Source organism: Protopterus annectens, chromosome 1.part1, assembly GCF_019279795.1.
Source record: "Protopterus annectens isolate FY-2018-M chromosome 1.part1, PAN1.0, whole genome shotgun sequence".
NCBI classification, from domain to species: domain Eukaryota; kingdom Metazoa; phylum Chordata; order Ceratodontiformes; family Protopteridae; genus Protopterus; species Protopterus annectens.
Genome location: NC_056726.1, coordinates 1,724,263,075 through 1,724,280,983, shown reverse-complemented (window position 1 = coordinate 1,724,280,983; position 17,909 = coordinate 1,724,263,075). Strand labels below are relative to the sequence as shown.

Here is a 17,909-nt window from a genome sequence, read left to right as displayed (position 1 = left end):
CTCAGTAGAGGCCTGCGAATCGGAAGTAGCGGGTATCAGGGGCTGCGAAAGTGCCTCAGTTTGTACCGGCGAACTGGTGACTGGCTTAGGAGAAGCATCGTCTGCAGTTTTGGACCTCGGAGGCCTGTTTCTGTCTTTATCTTTGCATTTTTTCAGAATTCCAGTAGTCGGATGGCTAACCGATGATATTTCTGGATAATTAAATCGAGAGGCGAAAATATACTGACGACGGATAGTGCACTGATTAAATAAAGCCCAAAACCGACAGCAAGGTACGTCATGGTCAGGGCCTAGGCAAGGAATACAGTATGAATGAAAATCTTTATGAGGTATTTGCTTTCCACAAGTAATGTAACTATTAACTTTTACTGACATAGGTAAGGAGCAAGAAAAAGTTTCCCCAACGGGGTACTTAGCTTTAGTTGAAGACTTCGGTTCTGAAACTCAAAAACGAAAATTTCAGAAGTCGGCTGACCAGCACTTGCGAAATGCTTCTGCTTCGGGCACCACACGGCAAGAAAGACTGATGTTTATAGGTTCATAGGTAGGTACTAGGCTAGCCAAAAAGGTACCCTGGCTCTCGCCACCCAAGAAAATTATTTTCCTGTGCCCCTGTCAAGCAGAACCACAGAAGTGATCCCCAGGGTGAATTTCCTATTACCCATCCAATCATCAAGATTTTTCTTGAAGAGTGCTAATGAGGAGCTTTGTCTGACATAGATAGGTAGTCTGTTCCAGAGTATTGGAAGTCTCTGGGACAGGAATCTATCCCTCCAGCATGTTCTGTTTATTGTGGTGACAAGGTTTAGGTCCCTAGAGCGTGTAGCTTGGAGGGATTGGGATTTCTTTAAGTGGAGCATGTCCAACAGCTCTGGGTTTGACAGAGCTTTGTATGTTAAGCAGAGATCACCTCTGAGTAGGCGATATGCGACGGAGTAAAGCTGGAGTTTTTTGAGATGGTCTGCGTAAGGCATCTGTTTGAGGCCAGTAATCCTCTTTGTGAGGTATTTTTGCGGCCTTTCCAGTTGTTGTAGATGTCTTGTGAGGTACATACCAAAAGGGGTGTTGTACTCTATAATGTGTCTAATGAGTGATGAGTAGAGGGGAACAATGACCTCTTTTTTTCTGGATGAGAAACCTTTTGTGATGAGGTGTGCCACGTAGAAGGATTTCCTGACCACTGTGGCGATGTAATTATCAAAGGAGAGACTACTGTCCACCTGAGTCCCAAGGTCTCTTATCACACTTTCGGTGTTAAGTAGACTACTGCCTACGTGGTAGTTCATGGGTACAGAGTTTTTACTAAAGGGGATGACAATGCACTTTTTGGCACTGAGCTTGAGACCATGGCTTTGACACCAGGCATCTGTCTCAGTGAGGCCCTTTTGTAGGATGTCCACATCGTTAGGAGTTTCAATTATGGCTCCTAGTTTGCAGTCATCTGCAAATTTAGTTAGCCAAAGACCTTCTGTGTTAGCCTGTACTTCAGAGAAGTAGATACCAAACAGGAGAGGACCCAGGACTGAACCCTGTGGTACTCCACTTGTCACTGGTCTGAAGTCTGATTTGGAGTCTGCTACTTTCACAGTGTGGGTTCTGTTAGTAAGCCAGTTGGCAACCTATCTTGTGACATAGGGATTTATACCTAGTTTAGTGAGTTTATCTATAACTCCAGAGTGGGGGATTGTGTTGAATGCCTTGGCGAGATCTAGATAGGCTGTGTGAACTACCTTACCCTCATCTATGGCTTTGTTGACTACTTCAAAGAAGTCTATCAGGTTTAGGAGACATGATCTGCCTTTTACAAACCCGAACTGTGTGGGGTCCAGAGTTTGGAGATCTCCAATGTCTTTGTTTATGAGTTCCATGATGATACATTCCATGGCCTTGCAGACCAGGCTCGTCAGGCTAATGGGGTGGTAGTTGTGCCCCCCCCCCTTTGTGGAGTGAGATAACCATTGCGGTGCACCATTCAATGGGCACAATGCCTGAGATGAGGCTATAATTGAACATGGTACTTAGGTGGGGTGCCAGTTCATTCTGTAGTTTGTGTAGAAGGCAGCCTGGGATGTTGTCAGGTCCCATGGATGCTGTGTTCTTGGCTTTGGAGAGTGAGGTTTTTACCTGTGCAGCCGTGATTACAAGAACTTTGCATTCTTCCCATATAACGATGCTTTAGGGGGTGAGAAGGGGGTAAAGATAGCACTGAACCTATCTGGCAGGATGTTGGCAATATCAGTTGGTTCTGTATATTTAGTGTCATTGTGTTGTAACTCAGAGCAGATCTGAATGTTGCCATTGAGATTCTTGACATAGCTATAGAATGCTTTGTGGTTGTCTTTAGAATCAGTGGTGAGTTTGTTTTCATAACTAGCTTTGGAGGACTTTATGAGGGATCTCAGCTTCTTACTGAGGCTGACCAGGGAGTTCCTCCAATCGTGGGATTTTACTCTTTTTTGCAACAGTTTCTTTCTTCTGTTGTAGAGTTTGTTTATGGTGGAAGACCACCAGATTGGCTTCTTTTTTTTGGAGGATAGCATCTTGGTTCTGTTAGGGATAGCACGATCCATGCACTCGTGTAAGTGCTTATAAAGTGCATTTGTGTAGGATTTAGCAGTCGTACCTCTATTGTCCATCTGCATGGGTGTCGTGAAGTTTGCCACTTCTGTCTTAAGAAGCGTGAAGTTGGCTTTGGAGAAATTTTTTGCAGTTGTTTTCCTAATTGGGGGGGGGGGGGGCAGGATGTGGATGTCTAAGGTGATTAGCTTGCGGTCGGATCTGACCAACGAGGAGCTGACCTCTGGTGTGGAACACCGTTCACCCATGTTGGTGATGACCAGGTCTGGGATACTGCTGCCCCTGGTGGAGGTGTGGATAAGTTGATCCAAGGCGTTGGAATTGATGATTTCTAGAAAACGTTGAGCAGAAAAGTTGGTACATGACTAGTTTTCCCAGTTAATGGTAGGGTAGTTGAAATCACCCATTATTAGAGTGTTGGCTTGTACCTTAATATTTTCCAGTGTATCAAGAAAAGAGGAGTGGGAATCCTGGGGCATGGTGGGGGGTCTGTAGCAAGCTACAATCTGGATTGCGGTTTTGCCCAGAGTTAGTTGCACTTGGATAATCTCGGATGCATTATGCTGAGCAACTAGCTTGGAGGTGTGGATATCCTTAATGAATATGGACACCCCTCCACCTTTAGTGTTTCGGTCCGGGTTTGGTGGCCGAAAGGTGTGGTATGAATTATAGCCTGGTAATGCAGGGGTGCTCTCTGGAGCTTTGAACCAGGTCTCTGTCACTGCACAGATGTCAATGTTCTCCCTTTTAAGGAGTGCCTCGAGTGAGTGCATTTTGAGGTTTAGACTTCTAGCATTGAGTAGCATTACCCTCAGATTTTGCTTGCTTGTACCTGTTACGGTGGTGAATTTGTCATTTGAACCTTTCTTAAAAAAGGCACTATAGGGGTGGCAGGAGCCTTTGCCAGTATCTGAAATCCCAAGGGCGACAGGTGCAGGCCATCTCTGGCAAAGCAGCGTGGTCTGTCGATCATGTCATCCCAGGCAGACAGATACTGGATTCCCTTAGAATGACACCAGAAGCTTAGCCAATTGTTAAAGTCAATCATTTTGTCCTTGTACTGTGGTATCATTCTGGGTGATGGGCAAGATGCTTCTCAGGGCTAGGGTCATACCTGCCTGGGCTACAAGATCGGAGAGCTCCTCCATGTCTCTTTTCATGTAGTCCAGGGAGGTACGTCTCAGGTCATTCACACCAACATGGACAATGACAGAGTCATATTTGTACTTGTGGAGTGACCTGAGTGCGTGCGTTATGTGGCGGATCCTGGCACCTAACAATTGCTGCATTGTCCCAAGATGCCCAGATTAATCAGGAAGACAGGAGAAAACAGCTGACCTTTAGACATGCCTGAATAGGTGCTTATTTATTAAGTACTAAAAACTGTTTTCCTCTAGACAAGTGAGGAAAGTTGAGTGCTGTAGTAATTTGTAACTTATTTAGTGCTTACAAAGAGTTCTGAACAAGTGCTGAGCTCAAAGAAACAGATTTGAGTGCTAAAACTAAAAAGCTGGCTAGTTGCAAGGGAAAATTTGAAAAACAGACTTTATGGCGCCAGGAATAGTTTAACCCTAGTTAAGTGGTGGTAGTGGTGGGGGGGCTCAGGAGCTCACAAACAGTCCTGGACACAGTAAATCCGTATCTGGACAATACCTGCCACAGGAAAGGGGGAAGTAAGCTTAGAATTTTTTTTTTCAGTAAAAGTGGAAATGGGGAAAGCTGGAACAGAAGTTAATTCAACATTAAGAACCTGAGTGGGTTGACCTTCACAAATGGTCTCTATAAGATTGAATGAACTAATGACACTAGATTGGGAGGAGTGTCACAGATCAAATATACAGTATGGGCGGGCAACTGCAAAGCCACCAAGTAGAAGAACACCACAACACTAGGGAGGGTGGGTGTGAAAAATTACAGTTCCTAGCTGTAGCCACTAAATGAAAGTTTTAAACAGATCAAGGAGCAAAAGCAGACTCTAGAGAATGCTTTTAACTGTAAACAGATAATTATAGTAATGCACACTGTTACAGTTCCTAGCTGTAGAACACAGAACCTCAAAAAATCAAAAATGCACAGAAAAGCTTGGATAGAGAACTCACAATCAGAAATTAACAACTCTCAGTATGAAAAAGCGGTTTACAGTTAAGTAATTCAGTAAACATGCAATTAGAGTAATGAAACAGTATCTAGCAATGAAAAATACAGTTAAAACAGTAATAAACAGTACATAAATGCAGTGAAACAATAAAAAAAGATTTACAACAGTGCAAAATGTAGATCAACTGTATAGCACAATTATAAGCGTTTTAGAAGTGCAGTTCAGTGAAATAAGTGTAAGAAATAACTTATCCTACTCTTGGAATTTTAAAGAATTTCCACTTAGTTTCAGTAATGCAATGCAATCCACAGCCTGAACAATACAAGCCTAATGGCGTCGGCTGCATGTTTTATACCCCTGATGACCTGACGTCATGGAAGAAGGGACAGCAACAGACGCAGGACCCAAGACTTTGTTAATCAGGCCGACTGAGGGCTACCTGCAAGCAGATAACCCAAATGTAATGACTGCAAAAGTAAAACACGAAGAACATCAGTCAATGCCATCCACAGAGTTTACTAAGAAAGCAGGAAATGGAAGTACATTTCTAAACCTTTCCTCTTTATGACGTGCACACCTAGATACAATCTAGCTTCACCAATCCGCATACCACGTGTCTTTGGGAGCTATGAGGAAACTGTAGTAGATAATAAAAAACATGCAAACAGAAGAAAGATATGCAGATACTGTACATAAGGCACCCCAGATGAGAAATGAACTTGAGAACCCCTCTTACTGAGAGGTGACAATGATCCTCACTCTGTCACTGTGCTGTCTAGACTAAAGACACTTGTTATTTAACAACATTACATAAGTAGCTGTGTACTAAAGTTAACTGTTGCTTTTAAACAACAAACGTGCTAAAATCAATTAATTTCAATTACTTAATGAACTAAATATAAAATAAAAATTAATCTGTTTTATAATATCACAACAGTTCTATCCTAAAGAATATACTCCTTTAGAAGAAGCTTAGTTTTTTCCTTACCAGTATTTGACTCCCACTCCTTTTGTGATGTGCATGCTAAAGGCCAGTTTCAGTCAGCACAGCACATTTGGTAAACATAAGGCACTGCCTTTACATAGCAGGAGGTTATCTGTGCCATTCTAATCAACTACAACATCCCTAGCCGCTTACAGCCCAACATCTCATACTAGATTAGTCACAAATTCCTGCAGTGCTGTTGTTCCTGAATTCAGGCACAAGAGTGTCAAAAGACTTTACAGGCAGTCATACATTTCTACACATTGAGTTTGGAAGCCATTACATTATATGAAATTGAGAATATAAAAGAAAAGCAATGAATACAGAGCTGTGTCTTACTAGGAGAGGCATTCCTCTGGCTGTAGGGACTTGGGTAAGGTGATGCCCTTTGATTTCTCAGGCCACTGTAACGTTCACAATAAGATCCATGTCCTGAAGAGAGAGGTTCCCCTGCCAGTGAAGGGGTATTTATAGGGCTGCACAGTGTTCCATTACTTGGAAGAAACCAACTGCCAACTAGAGAAGGCGACAGAAAGACAGAGACACCATTAAAACATATACTTTGCATCTTAAGCAGCACAGCAGACATTATTAATGTTTGACATTTCCTTCCTAAAAATAGATCACAAACTACATCTATCAAAAACCAAAGATCACAATAAACTGAAAGGAGCATAGCTCTCTACTCAATCTGAGGAATTGTTACACTACCTATTGGACTAAGAAAAAGGATCCTAACATCTTGTTCAGTGACTTTCTAGGGTTGGAATCAGGTTATTCAATTAATCATACTAAAACGACTGCCCTTTAGAATAATGCAAAGTCATCAGTCAGGTTTAGAAGGACAAATTCCTGCTTGTGGACTGGATACATTGCCTCCAGTACATGATAGTTCAGATTTTTAGCCTTCTTAAAAATGTAACACTTAAAACTTATGAAACAATAAAAAAGGTTTTCAAGAATACATTTAGAAGCTGGGCTACACTAACACTTGATTTACCCCAGAAACATCAGGCTGAACAAATGTTACTTCTGCCTTGAGTACTCTAAATGGTGCAGCTGATTGTATCTATGCCCTGCCAGCATTACTTCTTAAACAGAATCTTTTCCTTTACACATGGAAATTTATTAGAGAAGGTGGCTTTTGACATACTCATACTGCTAATGATTAAAGGAAGTTTGGGCCTGTCTGACTTTGAAATACACTTCACAGCTTGTCAAACATGGAGATCCCTTTGTTGTGTTTTGCCTATGTACAACGCTTTATGGAAATTTCATAGTTTAGGACAACGAGATAAAGAGGGTCAACACATTTGTTTTGCCTTGCATAGTCTAAAGAGTACCTGAAGGATACACTTTCTCCTCCCATAATAGCTACTACAAAAACTTCAGTAGATCATAAATTATACTGAGATCCCAAACATAATCACAAATCCTGCCTCATTACGTACTTGCTTTAGTTTATGGGAAATGCCTGACTGGGTCAAACTGCCCATTATCAAAAAAGCTCCAAGAAGTAGATATATACAATGCAACAAAGTTTACTGGATAGTGTACAAACATAGCAAAAACATTAAAACTCATCAATGCAGGAAACTATCACATTTAATGTAGCTACACTACTAAGCATTAAGAAGTATCAAAAACATGGGGACTAAGGTATATGCATGTATATTCACTCTGATATGTGAACTGATAGGAAAACAATGTAACACTTTCTCAGGAAAAGAGTGCAATAAATTCACTTTAGTAAGACATAACAAAGTCAGTTGGGAAGACATGGTTTAGTAAGTGAAGAGAAGAAATCTTAACCACTTGGATATTTTTACCCTGGAGATTCAGAACAGTTACAGATTTGACTTGCTTGCAAAGTCCCAAGCTGTGCAGCATATGAGACTGTACAACCAAATTAGGAAAAAGTATGAAAAGCACTTTTTACAAAATAATATTGCAATACCCTAAATGGCATGCAACATTATAGGCAACATGGAATCTTAAGACTATTCTGTAAAAGTAATTTGAAACATTCCATTATGCAGGTGACTTTATGATAAAGGTACTACAACTGTGTGTGTAAGAAGTAGGGTACATATTACACTAAGCAAGGAAGACTGCTCAAAAGCCTGCATAGTCTGTGCTTGGGTGGTACTTCGGTATACTGTAAATGGCATATTTCTCAACCTCTAAGAGTAACACATCTGCACAATGCCAAAAATAAAGGGGGCAGAGGCCCAAAACCAGGGACAGATTTTAAATATTGCTCTTATAAACTTAGAAAGTAAACAGAACAACAGATTTTGCATTAGCATGAATTTTTCTGAAGGATATGAAGTTTGAAACTCAAATGTCTGTCATTATTTAGTGAATTAAATCCTCGATTTGCCAGTAAACCACAAAACTTATGATGACAAGACCAATGATGTGCCAAAAATCTGGACAGTTAAGACGTATGATAATCGGTATTTAAGTTGCAGTAGGTTAATTTACAATGTTAAAACAGAAATTATTGTTGTGAATATACTAACAATAAGCAATAATGTAAGCCTGTGTGAATTTTATTGAAGTCTGAATCTTAATACTGAATAGAATTCATCAATTATAAAACATTTTAATGCTACTACATAGAAGTCCAGCTATAAATTAGGCTCATTTGCGTGGCTTGGTGCGCATTCCAGAGAGCTCAGAAAAGCTTGACAATCTTGCCTGTGGTTGAGAAGTGTTTCCACTGTATCCAGTGTCATCCAGGCAAAGATAACTTATTGGATTTGATTTACTGCTCTTGCAATTCATTACTGAACTGATCTCTAGCATTTAAAGTACTTTTGGTGTAAAAATTGCCTGCCTTCTCTAAGTATTCTTTTCTAAACTGTTTGCATTTAAATTGCCTTGCTGTAAGATGATCTAGCCAGGGAATAAGTTGTTTTGTTGTTGCATTGCACTTCAGGGTTCTTTTTTTGCTGGGTTTTTACAATAAAAGGGCCAGATTATCCATCTTGCGGCAGTAGGTAGTCGTTTACTGGTCAGAGTGCTTGGGTGTTAGATTTCACTTTTTTTTCTGTTTTTATAAATTAGGCACATTTACGTGGAACTGCTCACTGCACTGTGACAGATAGTAGTGCCCTGTACAAAAGCAAACTTTTGGATAGTAAAGTTTACCTATATAACTAATATTAGGACTGTAACCGGTAACTTCATGAGGCACTGCACTTAGTTTAGGTTAGAGCAGCTACCTTGCATGTATAGCCTATCTTTGGACTACCTAACTCTAGCCCCTAACCCTAGAGACTGCCTTAAGGGACCCAGTCTTCAAAGCATAATAGCCTACCCTAATACAGGTCTGGAAAACAGATATGCAATTTCCAAATGTCTCAATACTCAACTTGGTAGCTATAGGCATCCTGACACAATGTAGCATTTGTCTCATGTTCAAAGACAAGCTATGAATCATTAAATAAACTAATATAGTATGCAAGAAATGTACATACACAATTTCCCAGAAGTAAAACTCTCACAAACAAGGTTGTCAAGAACATACACACTACATCCACCACACAGTGTCCACCACAGAAAGATACTATCTTATGTTGAGGCACTAAAAAGCAAAGACCTCCTAAGCCTACAAATGGCAACACCTATTCTCAGAAATCTTTAACAAATGCACCAGAACCAACACCAAACACCATACCTATACCTACACTCAATGGACTCCCAAGAAAGATGCCTATAGGAAGAGCAAACACTTTACCCAGCACTCTTGTCATAGGCGACTACACTGTATGACACACAAAAGCCCCACTCACCAGACTGGACAAGGAAAAGATAATGGTTAGTTGTTTATCTGGAGCCAGGATCAGCCTGGTTACACACACATGCAAGTCAATGCACCACAATTACCAGTATAATTCTATCACAGTCCATGTTGGTATAAGTGACCTGAGAAATACCTGACTGGATTATATGAAGACAGTCATTATGGATCTTTCTCAGTATGTTTCTCAGACAGGTTTATGCTTTGCATTGAGCAGCATTCTACCTTCACCAGGAATGATGCCATAGTATGAACAAAAAAATGACTTTAACAAATGGCTTAGTTTCTGGTGTCATACCAGGGGGATTCATTGTTTGTCAGCATGGGAGGGCATGGTTTACAGACCATATTGCTTTGCCAAGGAAGATCTGCACCTTTTCCCTTTCGGCTTCAGAATATTGGCTAAAACTTTATCCACATCCTCAGGGCATTTTTTAGACAATACTAAATTGACAAAATTACTAACTTAGCAAATAAAACCCAAAAGAACCTAAAGGTAGTAGTGCTCAGTGCTAGGAGCCTTAACAAGAAATTCTACACATTACATAATCTCCTCACTCTGGAGAACATAGACATCTGTGCCATTACTGAGACATGGTTTAAAGCTGCAGAAAGTACTCTGGCAGTGCATTGCTTCAGTGCCTTCCAAGCATTTAGACCACCACCTACATAGACAAAGACTAAAGGTGGAGGTGTCTCCACCTACATTAGCAACAAGTATACCTCTAGGTTGGTTAACTAGGATGATGCACTGGAGCTCATCCATGTGCAAATCATCATAAAGTCCCTTACCATATCCTAGCTGCTGTACCTACCTGAAGTAAGCCCAAAACAAATCCCCAAAGCAAACCACTTTAGTAGAAATCTAACCTTAACAAGGTATATAACAAAAGGAAAAAAGTTGTGACTAAAATCAGAAACAGCAACTCTCAAAAAGACAAAAGCTCACTAATTAAACTAAACAGTAAATTAAGAGGACTAATTAAATGCAACAAGGTCAATTACAGGGTCAAGATAGCCTTTCTGGCTAAAGGCAGCCGTAAGGCCTTCTACAGCTATGTCAGAAATATTAAAGGTAACACACAGCAGTGTGCTGAACTGGTGGTAAATGGTATCACCTTCCCCAAGCACAGTAACATTGTGAATCTGCCAGCTGACAATTTCAGCTCTAACTTCTCCTTTAATTCCCTTTGACTGGGTGTGGCCCCAGCAATAGCTCCTGCTGATTGGGAGAAAATGAGGAGAATAAAACGATCATTCATTCTCCAGTCACTCACTTTATCCTAAACAGGGTTGTGATATCCGCCTCTTTGGACAAAGCTAGTACTCAGTGAATAAGCATGGGCAAGGTAAGCACTAGAAACTGTCAGCCCAGAGTGACTCATGTCAGTGCCTACCTGGAATTTTAAGAAGAGATGCTTCTGATCTTCAGGGATGGTTTTCCTTCATGTAGTTTTATAAATACTGTCACAACACCAAAGCTACACCTCTCAACTTCTCTACTTAGGATTTCTTGGCAAAGCCATGAATAATGGCAGAATAATAGCTCAAAATCGGGAACACTTTAAATATTGCTCTAATTCCCTTAAAAAGTTAATAGAATAACAAGTTTTGCATCAACATGCATTGTTTTTGGACAATAGGAAGTTGCAACTAGAATGTCCGGTATTATTGACTGTCTGTAATCCTGAATGGTTTACCACTGAATCAAAATGTTTAACAAGAGCAGAACAAAAATAAGGCAAAATCAGCGACAATCTGTAAGATCAGGGACAGTCAGAGGTATACATTACTTAATAAAAACTGCCAAACAACAGTCATTGATCTGGTGTGACAGTACTAGTGTCACAATATATTGTTGTTTGCTGAAATCAATATGAAACAAATATTGCTATGGCTTATGCTTCTGTGTGCATGTGTATGGGGGGTTACAGACTAAGAGTAATAAGCTGGTTATACTTCATTTCACCTTTTATCACAAACATCATCAGCACTGCCATTATGCTTATTGTTGGGGGGAGATATGGCTGCAGTATATTTAAATGAAGCAAGTTGGCCATAATATTTTTCACTTACCTTCATAAACAAAGATCTTTTATACATGTCAGATGGCTGTCATCACTGGTTTGGCAGGAAGAGACTGTATGTGAAGACCACTGCTCATAGGTTCATAGATTCATAGGTTCATACTAGGCTATCTGCCCAAGGGCATTTATAAGCCTAGCCCATAGTTATGTGGCTTTCGCCACCCCTTTAGTTTGAATAAAAACTATGCCTATCATTTTGCTGTGCCTCTGTCAAGCAGTGACACTGAAGTAATCCCTGGGGTATATCTGCAATCTCCCATCCATTGGTCAAGATTCCTCTTGAACAAGGCCAGAGAGGTGCTCTGCCTCACATGTACCGGGATTTTGTTCCACAGCATAGGGAGTCTCTGGGTGATGAATCTGTCCCTCCAGCACGTTCTATTTATAACCGTGTCAAGGTTTAAGTCTCCCGCCCTTGTGGTTCTGAGGGATCTAGATTTTTTGAGGTGAAGCATATTCATCAAATCTGGGTTTGACATGGCCTTATATGTCAGGCACAGGTCACCTCTGAGCAAGCGGTATGAGACTGAATAGAGCTGGAGTTCTTTCAGTCGGGCAGTATAATGGCAAGGTGAGTAGCATTGCCATTTCACAGTGCTTTGCATTTAATGAATTATTAACTGTGTCTTTTTCCATGTGGATTCTGCATGCCCTCCACTTGTGTGTGTGTGTCTAGTTATATGTTCAGGTTTCCTCCAGTACCTGAAAGACATGATGTAGGTGAATTGGCATTTCTCCAGTTTCCCTAAAGATAACCATGCAGTGTGTGTGTTTGTGTGTGTGTCTAGTTATGTGTTCAGGTTTCCTCCAGTACCTGAAAGACATGATGTAGGTGAATTGGCATTTCTCCAGTTTCCCTAAAGATAAACATGCAATGTGTGTGTGTATTTGTGTGTGTGTGTGTGTGTGTGTGTGTGTGTGTGTGTGTGTGTGTGTATACTCGTATGTGTGCGTACATGTGTATTTAAAAAAGTATCACTGATTTTTTTTATCTCTGTAAACCAACAACAATGCTGGGCACATACATAATTCTTCTGGGTAGCAGTAAAAAAACAAAGTTAAATTTAAGTTATGTACTTACCACACCTATGCATCTGTGTTGGATGAGACTGCTCACTGCGAAACTCTCATTGCTTCTTAGCAAAGAGGATAAGATTTGGTTCTCCTTGCTTGCTGTACCAAACCACTGACATATTGTCCTTTGAAACAGCAATTGTCCCCAGAGGAAGAGAGTTCTGGAAGGCCTGTAATGCTAATAGGACTACTCTCATCTTCAGGACATTTACATGCAATTTGGTCTCTTCTGGAGTCCATGTGCCTTGAACAGTCCACCCCAAGTCATACCACCCCCACCCAAACTGGGAGGTGTCTGTGATCAACTTGGCGATGGGTGGAAGGATAAAGGGGTGACCTTAGCAAATGTCATTGGGTTGGATCCACCATAGTAACGAGTCCTTGCATACTCTGGAAAGTTTTACTGGAAACTGTAAGGGTTGGTATAGAATGGACTATTGCACTTGTAAAGTCCAGTGAAGGATTCTCATATGAAAATGAGCTACTGGTATTCAATCCCATTGCTCTTAAAATCAGTTCGGCTGGAGGGAAATGATGAGACAGAATCTGACTGACATGTAATCTTAGTGAAAGAATTCTGCTCTGTGGTAAAAACGCTTGAAGATTCAGTGTGTCCAGCTGAGCCCCTATAAACTCCAAGACCTGTACTAGTTTAAGTTTGGATTTTGCAAGATTTATGGTAATACCTAGAGAATGAGTCAATTGAAGAAGATAGTCTCTCACTTTTATAAACAGATGCCTGGCTGATGTGGTGAGAAGCTAATCATCTAAATAAATAAGGAAACACCTTAAATCCCTGCAGTCTTAGATGAGCTGCAACCACTGCCATGCTGTCTCCCAGCCGAAAGTGAAGGAATCTTCGGGATCATCTGTTCATTTTTATGTGACAGTACACATCCTTCAGATCTACACAGCACATCCAGTTGTCTTTCTAGAGCAATGGTAGAATGGACTGAACTGTAACCATTCAGAATTTGAAATTTTCTTTGGCACTAAAAAGAACCTTGATTAAAAAACAGATCCTCTTTTCTGGTGGGACCTCTTGGATGACTCATTTGTCTAGCAGCTTTTGAATTCCCAGAGCTGCTTGCTCCTGCTGATTGGGTGGAACATCGGGAAGACTTTTCCTCATCTTTGGTGGATTTGGTAAAAAGGGGATAAAATATCCTCTGGATATGATTCTTTGCATTCCATGTATCTTTTATGATGGCTGCCCAGGCTTCCAGGTGCAAAGACAAGACAAGCAACCCCCCCATGACTGTCTCCAGAGAAGAACAGTCAGGCAACCTTTCAGGAATGCTGGAAGGGTCTGTCTGAGAAAGAATCTCGAGACCCCAGATTTTGTGGACCTCCTCTGCCATGTAGGCAACGTCTTCCATTATTATAATTATTTCCCCCTCGGTTTCTGGAGGAAAAATCTCTGTATGAATCTTGAAAAGGCCCTTGAGATTTCCGAAACCACATTTTCTTACCACTGCGTTGATTTCTGGAGAAGCATCTCTGCAGGGTAGAAAAATTGATTCCTACAGCAGATATGGTCTTTCCATCTTGTTCACTATGGGAAAACATCTCTTTAACGGTGGGCCCAAAAAGGGATGATCCATCAAAAGAAACATTGATGAATGACACTTTAAAGGGCTCCGCAAAGTCACACAAGCTCATCCAGGCGTGTCTCCTGATGGATATGTCTGCACCTGTGGCCCGTGAGGAACCTTCAGCCGCATGAGAGATTAGCCTCATGGACGCATTTGAGGTGGATTGTAGGGTGACCAGTCACGAAGAATAAGCTTTCATTTTCTCTGCTAAAATGGACCCAGGTGTAGAGTTAGAGACTTCCTTTATTAAGTCCCTCTGTAACCTAGTAAAATGTGCCAGATAATTCAGTGATCTTATAGCAAAGGTCACTGATGCATATACTCGCTTTCCATATCTGTCCAAAGTCCTAAACCCTCTGTTAGGGTGATGCACAGATGAGCTCTACAGATGACTGCAAACTGGTTGTTATCATAGATTCCCCCATGAAGCTAACATTCTGCAGGAAGGTCTAACACGGACAAATGACAGGTACCAAAGCCACGGTTTAAAACATATTGCCAAGATATGCATTATAGTACCTTTTAGGGAACAAATTCCACCCAGGCTAATTATGTCATTGATACGACACCCCCTTAGAGTTGACCCATTAGTTAGGAATCTGGGAACATATGTAGATAGTAATTTGGCCTTTGAAAGACAGTACGAAAATCATTCTGTGTCACCCAGCTTAAAAATAAGGGTATGGCATTCAGGTCTCAGGAATTAATAGTACCACTTATCAGACCCATCACTGAGTATAGTACCTCCTTTACCATGTACCTAGCCAGGCATATGCAACACTTGGAACACCCTCAGGGGTTCCTCATTAACAAAGATGTAATGTAGAAAAGATGATTAGTGAAGCAGAAGTTAAAGAAATGGAAGTTGAAGTTATGGAGTGCCTGCAAAGTGAAGGATTTAATGTAGAAGGTCTAAAACAGACTACATCACAGCATGATGAAGTGAGTCCCCAGAATAAGGAAAAGCAAGAAGATCAGGAGACATTTGAAGAAGAAATATGGACATGGGAAAGGAAAAGAGACTTAATATGGTGTAATATTTATGCAAAGGAGAAAGCAAAACTAAGTAATACAAAAAGAGCAGCAGCAAAGATATTTGAAGAAAATTATAGGGAAATTAATCTGGACATGGAAAACTTTACAATACAAAAAATAAGAAGACTAAGAGGAAAAGGAGAAAAAGAGATTAGTAATGGAGAAGTCAAAGAAATAGAAATTGAGGTTAAAACAGCTGCAAAGAGAAGGATTCAGTGTAGTAAATCGAATACAGAAAGCACCACAACAGGCTAGAGCAATGGATATCCAAATTAAGGGGAAACCAGCAGAACAGGAAGCAACTGGTCAGGTGCCATGTCAAGATATTTTGGAGCCTTACACAGGAAACCAGTATAAACGTTCATTTGAAGCTAGACAGCAAGGAAAGGAATAGGAAACTGTGGTAACTCTTATGCAGTCAATGTTGAGGAGTGATAGGCCAGTGAGTTTCCATATGACAAAACAACAAATGACACAGGATGAAATTGAAGAGAATGTGCCACAGGAAGATGATATAGAATTTTCTATAGAATGCCCACAGGGAGCGGAAAACAAGGGATGTTCCCTCAATATGGAAGAAAATGAGTTAAGAGAAGAGTTGCTTGATTTAATAGACAAAGACAGATATATCAAGATCAACGAGAGAAATAGACTGCAAAAGGTTAATAAAACCCCAAAAGTCAGAAGCTTGATAAAACAAATGAACACAGTAATTAGGACTGTCCATAGAGATCCATGCGATATAACAGAAGTAAACAGAATATATTACTGTGCTGCTAAATTAATAACTGATAAAGTTCTACCACAGGAACACAGGGTAGTGAGGGAAAAGAGGAGGCGAAAGCGAATACCATCATGGAAATATCAAATAGAGAAAATTATAAAGCAGCTAAGACAAGAAGTGTCATTGTTAGAAGATTACAGAAGAGGGAATAGATCAACAAAAATACTAAGAAAGATCGATGTGATAAAAGCAATGTGCAATATTAGAACAGACCAGGATCTATTATGCACTATTGGAGATAAACTAAAATTTTCAAAACAGACGGAAAGACTTAGAAGATACAAAGATAAATATATGGGAAAAGCACAAAGTAAGCAATTTATTCATGACCCAAAAAAGTTTTATAGAGAATTGGGAAATAAGGTAAAAGGAATTGAAAGACCGCCAAAAAAAGAGGAAGTAGATGCTTTTTGGAGAAGTATCTAGAGATCCTGTGGAACATAACAAAGATGCTAAATAAATGCTGGATAGAAGAAGTAAAAGAAAGAATAAGAAGTTTAAAGATATTGGATATGAAATGGGATGGAATAACAGCCAGAGAGATTGAAACAAAGTTGAGAAAAACCTCTAAATGGAAAACCCCAGGCCCAGATGCAGTACCTAACGTTTGGCTTAAAGTATTAACTTCTTTGCATGAGTATTTAGTCATGAGTAAGAACAATTTATATGTGCACCCCGAGCACACACCGCACTGGTTAACACCAGGAAAAACAATGCCCTTACTTAAGAGTGAACCTGCAAGCTACCCTAAAAAGTATAGACCAATAACTTATCTTCAAACGACGTATAAACTATACATGGGAATTGATGCCGACAGACTTTATAGTCATTTACAAGAAAACTCAATTATGGCAGTAGAACAAAAGGGCAATAAAAGAAAGTCATATGGAACAAAGGATCATTTACTGTTAAACAAAGTTAAAGTGGAGAATTGTAAGAAGGGGAAGAATCTAAATACGGCACGGATTGACTACAAAAAAGCATTTGATAGTATCCCACATTAATGGATAAAAGAGTGCTTAAAAATGTATAAGATACACCCTACACTGATTGACTACATTACATTAACCATGAAATAGTGGCAGACCACTTTGCAATTAAGCCATGATAAAGGATTATAGTTATGTACTTACCATAACTTGGCATCTGTGTTACCTGTAGTCAGCATTCATCACGTTAGGGTCTTGGATCTGATATCGGATCCAAGCCGGCATACTCAGAACACAGCTTAGCTCAAGCTCCTCCCATCCCTTAATGCTCTGCTGCCCTACACTCCCTCAGATCGAGTTTGCATAAGGAAGGAAGACAGACAAAGTATTTAACAAAACAAAACCTACAAATCCAACCAATCTTCCAGGAAGGGGGTTGGAGGGTGGGGTCGTGTGAATGGTGACTAGAGATTACACATATGCCAAGTTATGGTAAGTACATAACTATAAATCTGATGTTATCTAGTCACCATTCCTCATGTTAGAGTCAGAGTCCCCAGCTACCTAAATCCTGGGAGGTCTCAAGGAAGGACATGCCGAAGAACCATGGAGCCAAATGAAGCCCTTTCAGTGGAAATCAAATCCAACTTATAGTGGGAAATAAACGTGTGGGGAGAAGACCACATTGCTGCTGCACAAATGTCATCTAAGGATTGACGATCTGCAAAGGCAGTGGAATTAGAAACTGCCATGGTAAAAAGAGCCCTCACTGGTGTAGCTAAGGTAATACCTTCTGAAGAATAAATAAAAGAAATACATTGCGAAATCCAACGGGAAACTGTGGCTTTCGAAATACACCTGCCCTTTCTATTTAAAGAGAAGGCAACAAATAGTTGGTCTGAGCACCTAAATTCTCATGTTCGATGTAAATACAAAT

General features: G+C 40.3%; 1 protein-coding gene across 1 annotated transcript in view; it reads right to left on the bottom strand.

Moving 5' to 3' along the window:
• LOC122811946 (T-box transcription factor T-A-like) overlaps positions 1-17,909 on the bottom strand; it is a 1,625,600-nt gene that overhangs the window by 383,117 nt on the left and 1,224,574 nt on the right. Inside the window, exon 6 of the mRNA XM_044084140.1 lies at positions 6,000-6,176. Within this exon, the coding sequence (XP_043940075.1) occupies positions 6,000-6,176 (177 nt within the window). The remainder of the gene's footprint in view (positions 1-5,999; positions 6,177-17,909) is intronic.